Source organism: Sarcophilus harrisii, chromosome 6 (assembly GCF_902635505.1).
Source record: "Sarcophilus harrisii chromosome 6, mSarHar1.11, whole genome shotgun sequence".
Taxonomy (NCBI): Eukaryota; Metazoa; Chordata; class Mammalia; order Dasyuromorphia; family Dasyuridae; genus Sarcophilus; species Sarcophilus harrisii.
Genome location: NC_045431.1, coordinates 162,330,552 through 162,343,530, shown reverse-complemented (window position 1 = coordinate 162,343,530; position 12,979 = coordinate 162,330,552). Strand labels below are relative to the sequence as shown.

General features: G+C 36.9%; 1 protein-coding gene across 6 annotated transcripts in view; it reads left to right on the top strand.

The window, feature by feature from the left end:
* Positions 1-12,979, top strand: part of SLC4A4 (solute carrier family 4 member 4) — a 382,231-nt gene that overhangs the window by 303,503 nt on the left and 65,749 nt on the right. For all 6 annotated transcript variants that reach the window (XM_031944125.1, XM_031944124.1, XM_031944128.1 and 3 more), the window contains 2 exons: positions 3,848-4,119; positions 12,540-12,607. In XM_031944125.1, coding sequence (XP_031799985.1) covers positions 3,848-4,119; positions 12,540-12,607 — 340 coding nt within the window. The remainder of the gene's footprint in view (positions 1-3,847; positions 4,120-12,539; positions 12,608-12,979) is intronic.

Genomic DNA, 12,979 nt, shown 5'->3' with positions numbered 1-12,979 from the left:
CAAGTCACTTAATGCCTCAGTTTCCTCATCTGTAAAATAAGCTAGAGAAGGAAATGGCAAATCTTTGCCAAAGAAAACCCCCAAATGGAGTCATGGATGGTTGGACATGGCTTAACAATAACCAGGGAAGGTTAAGCTAAAGGCTTTCCATTGGTAATCCCCAAAGATGAAGATTAAATTTTTCAATCTTGTTTGTCAGCCATAAAAAAAATCAATTTTTTGGGGGGGGAGGCTAGATTTCCTTTTCATTGTCTGTATTTCATGTTGAAAAGTTCCTGTTCATTTCAAAAGGAGTTATGTTTAAAAATGGGGATTGGGGATTTAGGAAGAAACAAGAGAAATAGGACATTGAAATTTATATGTTCTAAGAATTAAAGGCATGAACATTGACAGCAGGAAATATTAGAAAATAACCAGACCATTTAAAAAAGAAAAAAAATGATATAAAGTGAGGTTCCTCATTCCCACCCTGTGCTTGACAGGATAACTTAGATTGTATGTTCCAGAATCACATAGTCCCTCACAGAGAGAGGGGGGGAAAGGGCAGTAGCATGGGGCTATATTATATACAAAACAAAAATAATAATTCCCATAGTATTCCCTTACAAAGCTGTTTCGAAGGATCTCTGATCTAGAGTTAAAAAGACACTTCATAGTCAACAATCCAATCCCTTCATTTTACAGATGAAGAAACCAATGTCCAGGAAGACTAAGGTCCCCCAATTGTAAGCATCAAGTTGAATTTGAACCTTGGTCCTCAGTCTGCAATGACAGAAATACTTTTTCCATTATGTGAAAAACAGATGAATTCCCATATTTCACCACTGAATATCTTTATGATATTATTGTTATTATTAGTTCAAAACTAGTCCCTATGGCCTGTTTTAAGTGAAGAAAAGAACTTTCAAGTTCTACATTTCAGCCTAATGCTGCAGTTTTTCCTTAGTTTTTTTGGATTTCCTTGTTATTATATGGCTTCTTCATCTTAATTCCCAGGACATTGGAAAGAATTCCACGCATGCCAGTTTACAGCAAATAGTCAAAAAGTTTTCTGTGTTTAAGAAAGTTCATTGTGTGAGAGGAGAAGGCCTTTGTGGGAAGAATAAGCCAGTCTGTACCCTCCACAGGAACAAACAGGGGCGGCCTCTTCCCAAAGATTTATGGGCAGTAAAGCGATCAGAGCCTTAATCTGGAGAAAATGTTTCTTGCTGGTTTCCTTTAGATAATTCTGAGATAGAAATTATTTCCTTTTACTAAGTAAATTCATGTCTCCCTTTTCCTTCAAATAGCCCATAATTAGCAAAGTAAACAAAGTACTCCATGATTTGTCTGGAAATTATATCTGATTAGAAGTGCAATGTCAAAGAGGAATACTGCAAAGATTTTTCTTTAATTCAAGCACTAAACAATATAGTGCTGTTATATACCAGCCTGCTTTACTTGGATCAAAGTACTTTATTATTGCTGTCATTTGGTGAATGGTATTATAATATTATAACAATAGTAAAAATAATTTTATCTATTCTCTCCATAGATTTTTTCCCCCCTGAGTCAATTAGGGTTAAGTGACTTGCCCAGGGTCACACAGCTAGGAAGTGTTAAGTGTCTGAGTTCAGATTTGAACTCGGGTCCTCCTGACTTCAGGGCTAGTGCCTCCTTAGACTTTTGCATGACTCCTGGGACTTAAAGGAAAAGGTAGGAAACAGGTACAGGTAGCTAAGACTTAGAGTCAAGAAAGGAGCTAGTGGCTCTAATGGATAGAGCACTGGAGTAAGGAAGACCTGAGTTCATATCTAACCTCGGACACTTTCTAGTTGTAGGACCCTGGGCAAGTCACTTAATCTAATTTGCCTCAGTTTTCTTATTTGTGAAATATCTAGAGAAGGAAATGGCAAACCCCTCCAGTATTTTTGCCAAGAAACCCCAACTGGGGACATGAAGAGTTGAATAAAACCAAGATGACAGAAAAATTTTATGTCTATAATGAACTATTTCTCATAAACTGTACTGTGATAGGAGGGTGAGTCCTTTTTTTTGGCTGATAGTCTTATAATTGCTAAATAAGTGACATATCTTATTATACCTCCTTCTTTCTCCTTTAAGCACATCATTTGTGTCAATGTTCTTCACTAGTTTCAGTGATTGAGACTATATAAGATAGTTTTAGGGCCACCCAGACCTAAGCATTTAATTTTCCAGTTAGCCTAAGGATCTTCTTTCTTTGCAAGATTTCATAAGCATATGTTCCCTGTTTCTCCTTCTCCCAAGTGATGTTGTTTCAACATCAGGCAAATATAAGGATCTTGTTCTTTTAACATGCTAAAGCATTGGAGGGAAAAATTGAAATTGTTGAACTATACCTTGGTCTATACCTTGTTAGGGAAGTAAAGATAAGTGCAATTTCCAAAAAAATCCCAAAACTTTTAAATACTTTTTTCCACTGGTGATTTCTTGGTCAAATGGATAAGGAATAAATTCAGAAATAACAAGCTCTGATTCCTAATTCTTCTGATGACTCATTTTAGATCTCAGCCTACTTTGCCTAGTACTTATCTCATTCATTTATTAATTTTAATATTAATTGGTAAGTTACTAGTTTAGTCATAAGAAATAGTGAGGTCTAATTGACAGGAAGCTAACTTGGAGTGAGGGAAGAGTTCTTTCAAATCCCCTCTTTGACATATTCTGCTTTTGGGGTTTGAGCAAGTCCCTAAGACTTAGGTAGAGATAAGGCACAATCAGTTCTATACCGATGACATTCCAAGTCTGATAAAACAAATAATGAAAGTTTGTTGAGTGAATGAATTGATAGATGGAGGGAAGGATGTCTCTAAATTAACTGTAGAAAATTCATTATATGATAAATTTATTTTATTATTGTCTGGTATTCTGTGAAATGTGGGCTCAAATGATACCTTATCAAGAGCTAGATTAGTTTCAGAGCATAGGAAGTGTGCTTTAGAGGCAGGAAAACTGGTCTAGGTGTAAGGGAACTTGGATTCCAACACAACCTTGGTCACAGATTAGCTGCATGACCTTAGGCAAATCACTTCAATCAACTCAAACATAAAATGTGGATGTTAGACTAGATAAGTGACAAGATAGGTTCCTTTCATCATTATTTTCAGCTATTTCTATTAGTCTTATGTGGAATTTCAGAGATTGGTCATTAGTAATCCAGGATCACTGGGTTTTACCCCAATTCCACAGCATTATTAAAATCCATTATTAGGAAAGACTGATAATTCAGGCTATAAGACTTAGAGAAAAGTCCTTAATTTATTGATTTTTTTATATAGAAAATTAGAATTATCTATCTTTATCTGACCAACAGAGGCTACATAGTATCATGGTTTAAGGGTTGGCTTTAGGATCAGAAAAACATGGATTTAAATCTTGCCCATGTGACATACTGGCTGTAATAAGTGGATTCAGGTCCACTTAAATTTTCTTTACCCCAGGCAGCTTGCTAAAGGCTGGGGAACCTTTTTTTGGTGGAGGGCCATTTGGCTATTTATAACATCCTTCATGAGCCACATAAAATTACCATCTTTTAGAACTCAAGCTGTGGAAGGTTGTTCCACCTAACTTTCAGTTTTATTAGCTATATGATCTTGGACAAATCAATTTAGTTTCCTCATCTGTAAAATGATGCGTTTGCTTTCCTTTTCAAGGTCTCTCCCCATTCTAAATCCATCATCCTGTAACACACAATATGCTTCCTTTCCAGGACCTGTAGATGATTTTTGGCATTTAATTACTAATTAATTAGCATTGGAGAGCCAGATTCTTCTTATTTTGTGTGGGGTCCGAGTTCTAAATTTCTCTCTTTCTTTCTTCCTTTCAGAGACAATGGTTTTGACTACCTGGAGTTCCGGTTGTGGATTGGTCTGTGGTCCGCCTTCCTGTGTCTCATCTTGGTGGCCACGGATGCCAGCTTCTTAGTTCAATACTTTACCCGCTTTACCGAAGAGGGCTTCTCCTCTCTGATCAGCTTCATTTTCATATATGATGCATTCAAGAAGATGATCAAGCTGGCTGATTACTATCCTATCAATTCCCACTTCAAAGTGGACTACATCACTCATTTCTCTTGTTCCTGTGTACCTCCAGACTCAGGTGAGGATGTCCCCTCAGATGGTACCTGCTCTGATTCTGGTGGTGGGGACAGTAACAAATTACTGGGTTGAGTAAGCTGATTCCCCGAAGAATATAGCATGTTCCTCTTCCCCCTGCAGAAATGATGCTTCTGAAATTTCCAGCCACCAGCTCAGACACTAATGACAAAGGCTTCCCCAAACTCTTTGTTAAATTGGAGAACTGAAACCTGGGGATATCAGGCAGTCAGTAAGCACCTTTAAGTGCTAAGTCCTAGGGATATAAAGGAAAAGGGTCAGTCCTTTTCACACAGTTTAATAAAGAAGACAAATATGTTAAAACAGGTTATCTACAGGATATAGAGAAGAAAATTAACAGAGGGAAGGCACTACCAATGGAGGGGGGAGATTGGGAAAGGCTTTCTGTAGATGGTGGACATTTATCTGGGATTTGAAGGAAGGTAGAGAAGCCAGAAGGCAGAGATGAAGAAATAGGGAATTCCAGGATCCCAGGCAAGGGAAATGCCTGGAAGCCAAGAGACAGCCTGTCTTGCTTGAGGTTAGTATCACTGTACCTCAGAGTATAGGTGAGGGAGGAGAATATAAGGTAGAAGAAAACTGGAAAATTGGGGGCTAGGGAGAAGGGAGAAGCCAGATTACAAATTTTGGAAGCCAGAGAATTTTATGTTGGATCCCAGAGGAGACAGAGAATCACTGAATTTTATCGATCAGAAGACATGATACTTTTATCTGTGCTTTAGGGAGGTCATTTTGAGAGCTCAGTGAAAGATGGATTGGAGTGGGGAGAGACTTTGAGGCAGGGAAGCCAAACAGCAGGTTGCAGGGAGTAGTAGTAGTAAGGAGGAGATTATGAATGGCTGCACGTGGATGGTACCAGTTTCAAAGGACAGAAGGGGATATAGGGGAGGATATCTCAAAGGGAGAATCAATAGCACCTGGCACTGGCTTGTTTAGGGCCAGTAAGAAATAGTGAGGATTCTGGGAAGTTGGGTTGACTGAGTAGAGATTGTGATACTCTCACAATAATAGGGAATTTAGGAAGGGGGGATCATTTAGAGAGACAAAATATGAATTCTGTTTTGTATCTACTGATAAAATTAAGATTTTAAAATTATTACGATATACTGATTAAGATACTTTGAGATGGTTAGCAGGCACTTGGAGATGTGAGACTAAAGGTCAGTAAAAGAGATTAGGATTGAATGAGCAGGCTTGAGAATCATTAGCTTAGAGATGGTAATGACAAAAGGAGGGTTTTCAAATGGTCTCACACAAAAATTATTGTTATAATATACTCCTCAATCCAAATCTCTCCACTGTTCTTTCCACTAGATTGCATTGTCTCTGAGAAGCAAAGAGAGTATATATATATATATATATATATATATATATATATATATATATATATATATATATATATATATATACTGTTCTATTCATCCCTATTTCATACAAGAAAAATTAATTTTTAAGCCCAAAGTAAAATTTTACATTTATTTCTGTTTAATTTCATCTTAGATTCAACCAGAGTTTTCAGATATTCAAGATGTTTTTAGGTCCTGACTATCATTCAATTTGCTAGCTCTTCCTTTGTGTCATCCACAGATTTGATATGCACTCCATGTATGCCTTTGCAGAGTCCATTGGTAAAAATGTCAAAAAATAGAGACCCAACCTCACATTTTTGGGGCTACTAGTGATCAGCCCAGTTTACATGAAATCCTTAATGATAATCCTTTGGATTTGGCCATTAAACTGAGTCCAAATCCCCTAATTGTCTAGTCCTTATCTCCTCATTTTTTTTCCCTCTAAGAATACTATGAAATACTTTATCAAATGTTTTGCTAAAAACTAGGTAATTTACAACTGTGACAGACTCCTGACCTACCAATTTAGTAACTTTGTTAAAGGAGGAAATAATGTTAGTAATTTTGATTTGATCATTCTGGCTTTTGATGATCCTTGCTTCCTTTCTCAGTACAGATTAATTCTTAGAGGTATTGTAGAATGGTGTTCTGCCCAGGAAAAGGCAAAACAAAAATAAAATTCTTTACATGAAAAAAAAAAAAAAAACCAGAGAGAGGTTCTGCTTTACTCTTTTCTGGGAAAAGCGATGGTTCCAAAACACAAAGGTCAGAAGGGTCTTTTAGCTGAAAGTTTAATAGAAATCTGCCAATGCTGAGATTCCTGTTTGATTTCTCAATAGATATGAATACATCCACATTGAAATTTACTGAAAGGAATGAAAATCTAGCAAGTCCAGGGATTTAGCATGCATACAAAGCTACTTTGAGGTTTCCATTTCTCATTTATCATACTAGAAAAAAGGGTCAGACTGGTGTTAGTCACCTACCTAGGGGGCTTTAGCTAAACTTGAATTCATTTCTGTTATTATTTGGATGGAGACAAGAAGAGGAAATAAATGAAAATAGTGATAAGAGATGGCATTTCATAAAGTACTTTGTTTTGCAAAACATTATATGTATGCTATCTCATTTGATTCTCTCAATAGCCCTAGGAGGTGGATGCTATTATTATTATTATTCCTATTTTTTAAGTGAGGAAACAGACTGATAGTGGCTGAGTGACTTTCCCTTAGTCATACAACTAGTGAGTATATGAGAGAAGATTTGAACTCAGATATTCCTGTTCCAAAATCCAGCACTCTACTACATCACCTAACTAAGGTAATAGCTATAGTAGCTTGAATAAATGTGAAAATAGAGCAAATCCTATCTTGTTTACCTGAGAACATGCTATTGAGAGAGGAACAAATTTTATACTTGAATTACAGGTTTTAACTTAATCTGGTTTTAGCTTCTTCTTTGACCTAAGTTATATTTGGCTTCCTCATTGTATATGGAAAGTTGGAAACTTTGTCTGACCAAGTTGTGAAAAGTCCTTGGTCACACATAATCCTGTGCACCAGAACACTGAATCAGGATGGAACCACCAAGTTTGAGTGATTGAATTAATGACATTGCATCATCTCTCCCTTTTCATGATGGGGCTCTTGTCTATTAAATAATCCCATCTTGAAAGCAATCATGTCTGTTTTGACCAGAAACCCTGAGGGTTTTCCCCTCCCAGATTCATTTATTTATTTAGATTTTTTTTGACTGGGTGAAAGAGGGGATTCTTTGCCTAAATTGCTACCTAGCCTTAATCACTAAATGGGTGCCTTCTCAGTCAAACTGAGACCTGTTGAATATCTAAGCTTAAAAAGGCCAAGATCTCCCATTGTATCCAGGGCCATCTTCCTCATCCTGACCTATATCTGGCCACTGGATCCAGGTGGCTCTGAAGGGGAAAGGGAGGCAGGTGATCTTGCACAGCCTCCCTCCCTTAAATCCAACTCACTTGCATGTCATGGAGTCACCTCCCTGATTCTCTTTGAGAATAAAAGACAAATACTAACCTCTGTTTAACAGAGGTTATTATTTCTCTGTGCATTATGGGCTACCTCTTATTACTGACTCTCTGAACTTAGGTGGAGGAGGAAGCTGATGGAAAAGAACTAACTGCCTTTTGGACTTTTGGTGCCCTCTCTTCTATCCATCTTGGTTTGCAAGTTTGGTAAACTGGTATTATGGAGAGCAAAGTCATTTGTGGAACAGAAAACAACCCAGAAAATGAACTTTGGCCATTTTCATTAGTACCTCAAAAGGTTAATGATTTCCTAAGCTAACTTACTCCTATAGAGCTGACTTGGAAACCTTAATATTTCTTGATAGGACATTGAAACATTACCTTGGGAGGATAACACAGTCTCAATTAGAGCCAGAACATTCTTAAAAAAAACCAACAAAAGTCTGGTTTCTCATCATAATACACCCTCTGAGTTAAAGAATTCAATCAATGAATCCATAATATTTAAATTGGCTAATGGCATGTTTTTCAGCACCAGGAAAATATGTAATACTGAACTGGTGACTTCACAGATGGAGGTCTCCATCCTGCAGACTGGGAGATAACTTTACAGGCATAATGGGGGCCCTTCAATCAAGGGTGAAACTCTAGGAGAGCAGCGCTTTCCCCATGTCACTGAAAAGTTTCCTAGTATAAGATGTTTATTTAAAGTCTCATCTCTCATCAGTGAGTGACATTATCCCTCTCTGGAGTAGAGCTTTCTTCATAGAATGATGGGTTTCTGAAAATAATATAATTCTACATCCCTGGCACTCAGCAATGGTGAAAAGAAGCTTTTTAGGGAATAAGAAAAGAAACAACTTTCTCCAAAATGAGGAGTAAATGTGTCATTTTGAATATGGAACCCTGCTTAAGAATACCAGTATAGGAAGTATGTAAGCTCTCAAATTTGAGTTCCATATCACCAGTCATGGCAAAATTAGTAATAAAAGCCAGAGACAGTTGGGTGGTACAATAGTTAGAGAACTAGACTTGGAATCAGAAAGACCTGAGTTCAAATTCAGCCTCAGACATTTACTAAATTAATCTGGGCATGTCATTCAATCCTGCTTGCCTCAATTTCCTCATCTATAAAACTGGAATAATAACAGCATGTACCTCCCATAGATGTTGAGAAAATCAATAAAATGATATTTGTAAAATAGTTTTAGTATAGTGCATGGCACATAATAAATGTTATGCATATATATATATATATATATATATATATATATATTAAATACTATATAAATGTTAGCTAGTAAATTTCCCTGCCTTAGACTGAGATGGTATTGGATAACTTTTTCTTCTGTGTTATTTCCTCCTATTACTGCTTTCTGCTTTTCCCCAGACTTTTTTTTTTTAAGCTGATAGCATGATGGAAATATTATCCATGAGTAATTATTAACAGAAATAAGATATATGATATTCATCTACTCTTGTCTGAAGCAGAAATCCCTAGAAGATTAGATGTGGTTATTTAGTTTAAGGAATTAATATTTAATATAATCTATTTTGAGTATCTAGGTGGCACAATGGATAAAGAATAGAACCTAAAGTCAAGAAGGCCTGGGTTAAAATTTGACACCAAACATTTAGTAGCTGTATAATCCTGGACAAATCACTTAACTCCATTTGCCTCAGTTTCCTCATCTGTAAAATGAGCTGGAAGAGGAAATGGCAAACCAACTCTAGTATCTCTGCCAAGAAAATCCCAAAATGGAGTCAGACATAATTCAATAACAACAAAATTATCTATTGTTGCTAATTTTTTTCTGATGTTTTTTGAGCATTCCATGATATTTTACTGGTGGAACAGCTGATTCTCCTTCCCCACTCCTTGGGTTATTCTATTGGTATAGGAATAGGGACTTTATTATAGTTTATTATGGTTATTGTGGTTTTATTAGGATAGAAAACTTCCAGGTGAGGAAGTTCCTTTGGTCTGTACAGCTTGGCTCCTTCTCTGCACCTAAGTCTTACAGAGTTACTTAGGACACGTCTGAATCTCAAATAGAAACAGGAGCTACCAAAAGGTACATAAGGATTCCTAACTTAAAAACCACACATTAATGTTATTTACATTTATTTTATAGTTATTTATTTTTTGTTAAATATTTCCCAATACATTTTAATCTGTTTCCTATTACACTTGGGAGTATAGACTACCTCAGTGTGTCTAGGGTCACCTATTTAGACCTAGTGAGCAGGGAGTGACCAGTCAGCTTTTTATTCATGAGGTCATGTTGTCTCTATATAACAATATGCAGTGTAAATATTAATTCCTATGTGTTGCACTTATTGAGTGGATATATCAATTCTAAATCACTATTTTTTACATTTGCCCCAAATACTACTCATCTAGTAAATATTTATTAATGGAAAAATGATGAGATATTCTAATTTTATTACTAGGGAACTATCTTAGTGTTTATTTAACTCAGTCATGGACAGGGAGTGATACATCCTTTTAGGCATTGAGGAGCTAGGTCAAGAATTGAGTGACAATTATGTTTCAAGCTGGGAATCCTGCCTTCAGCAGCCAGTTGTTACTTGTTTAGATTTTTTTACCCTTTGGTCACCAGTCATCTATATCTTGAGGGGTTAGATCACCAGTGATTACCGATGCCAGGCTTTGAGAAGCTAGAGGAAGATCCTGTAACTGCCATCTCTTATGTTAAGAATGTATTCTGTTCTATATATCAGCTCTGACCTGAATATACCCATCCACTTTCCTAGCTCCTATAGACACATTTATTTGGCTCCCTTCTGTTTTCTTCCATCCCTGTATAAACAGATATCAAATCCAGCTTAAGAAATGATGAAAGGAAAAGGCTAACAGCTCATAAATACACTTCTCCATTCTTAATGTCTTCCATTCCCACAGATGGCCTAAAGACCAATTGAAATAACAAATAGAAAGGGCAGGAAGTAAAAAAAGAGTGATTGATGAGAAGGTCTTCTGAAAACTCCCTGGAATTAAGCATGAGGAACAAAGTGTACCCAAGGAGAGTGGAATCCAAAATCTCCCACCTCTGAGAGCAGATAGATCTTGTTGGTTCTCTGGTTTAAAAGAACTGTGTCAAGTAAAAGGGAGGACAGATGAAGGTTTCTGGAATTCTCCATGTTCTTATTCATTCCAGAGTGCTTTTTAAGGATCATTGATTTAGAACTAGAAGGAATTGTAAAGGTTACCAAGACTGACCCCTGATTTTCCAAAACTGAGGCACAGAGAGATAGATATAAGTGATTTCTCTGCACTGTTAGTAAGTGGAATCTAAGGTGGAATTTGAACTCAAGTCTTCTGACAATAGAGTGATTAAGTTGAGATTATATATATGAAATCCTTTGCAAATTTAACTCCATAAATATAAGGTTTTGTGGTTAGTTTTGTTTTATCCAATCAGATAAAAGGGAAAGTCAAAAAGTTTGGACCCCCAAATCAGAAAATGAGTAATTGTGATGAAAAAGACATTACAATCTAAAGGGCACCTGAATTGTGGGACCATCAGAAAAATATGCAGATTTATGATACCAACTCTTAATTATATGACATTTTTGGGTTTGCACATCCTTACACAATAGTGATGCAGTGGCAAATCAGAGGACCCAAGTTCAAATCCCAGCTTTGATAATGGGAAATTCATTTAACCTGCCTGGGTCTGTTATCTGTAAGAATAAGTGGGTCTCATGGATATACATGTACTCTTGTGAAGTAGGTACTACAAAGTAATTTATCCCCATTTAACAGATAAGGAAATTGAGACCCTACAGAAGAAGTCCTAAATCAAGTTTGATAAAGCAGCCAAAACTGCTAATTTGATCTTAGGTTACATTGAGAGATAAGAGTGTCAAGTCTCAGGAGGTGATAATTCTGCTATTCTGTGCCCTAGTTAGATTATATCTCTATTGTTTTCATATCTGGTTGCTATATTGTGGGAAGAATATTGTTTCAAGTGGAGCAGTCTACAGAAGGATAACCAGGAAAGCCTCAGGTTCATAACATATGAAAATCTGTTGAAGGGTATGGAGAAGAGCAGACTCAGGAGGGACCTGCTTAATTAAGAGTATTTGAAAAACTGTGTCTGTGTAGAAAGGTGGGGAGAGGAAGGAGGTGAGAAGAGGGTTGTTCTAATGGCCCCAGAGGGTATAATTATAAACCATGGGTGTTGTTGTTGGACCAAGAATCAAGAAAGAGCTTCTTAATAATCACAGCTATCTAAGACTACCTCAGGAGGGGACTAGTTACCCCTCATTAGACATGGATGAACAAAGATTGGATAATCACATGTGAGTTACGTTGCAGAGAGGATTGTTGTTTAGATCTGGATGAGACTAGATAGTCTCTGAAGTCCTGGACAATTCATGGATTTCAGCGTTGTAGAGCTCTCAATTATTGTCTTCTAGGTTCTAGGTGTGTGTGTGTGTGTGTGTGTGTGTGTGTGAGAGAGAGAGAGAGAGAGAGAGAGAGAGAGAGAGAGAGAGAGAGAGAGAGAGAGAGAAAGAGGAGGAGGAAGAGGAGGAGGAGGAGAAGAAGAAGAAGAAGAAGAAGAAGAAGAAGAAGAAGAAGAGATAGAGAGAAATAGAGAGATAGACAGAAAGATGGAAACAGAGGAGAGCGAGAAAAAAAGGGAAAGAGGAAAGGAGGGGAAACAAAGACAGAGACAGAAGAAAGAGGGAAGAGAGAATGTTTGTATTTTATCTGAACCCCTAATATAATGAAATGTTGACTCTACCTTTTTATTTCAATTACTACCATTCTGTCTTTCTAAAAAGAATCATCATGGAACAACATAGCAACAAAAGATATTCCAAAACTGATCTGCCTGAGAAAAGAAATTTAATGAAACTTAATTGAATTGAAAACTGCCCCTTAATTTTGTTGCAATTGGGGAAACCTAATTACAAAAAAAAAAAAAAAAAAACTACTGCCTCTTTTTTTTACATATTAAATTATGATTTTCATTTGTCTTTCTGGTGTGTATGGTTTCAAATCTCTCTCTTGTCTTGCAGCTAACATTTCAACTTTTGATGATGTGACCTTCACCCCCACAGATATAGCAATGCCTTCTACTGCTATGGTGAGTGACAAATGGTCTTGATATCAGATGCCAACATTGCTGTGTTTGGGATGTGGACATGTCATTCACCTCAAAACACTTCTGATATCATCTGAAATAGGGTCTAATCTGGAAGGACTTTCTTTCACCTCCTATTTTTTTTCCTTTCAACTGGAGTAAATATTGACTTTGACAATGTTTTCCAGGGATCTGTTTTCCCCTGACTTGCTGCTCCTGTGAATAATGACCTTAGGATCTTTTCACATGGCAACTGGTCTGATGTTGCAAGTGTGAGAGTGGTGGAGCTGACTTTCCTCCCAACCATAGTTCAGAATTCTGTTTTGAATAGTATCTTTGGGAGGTTGGTGGGAGCAGAACCCCCCTCCCTGATGA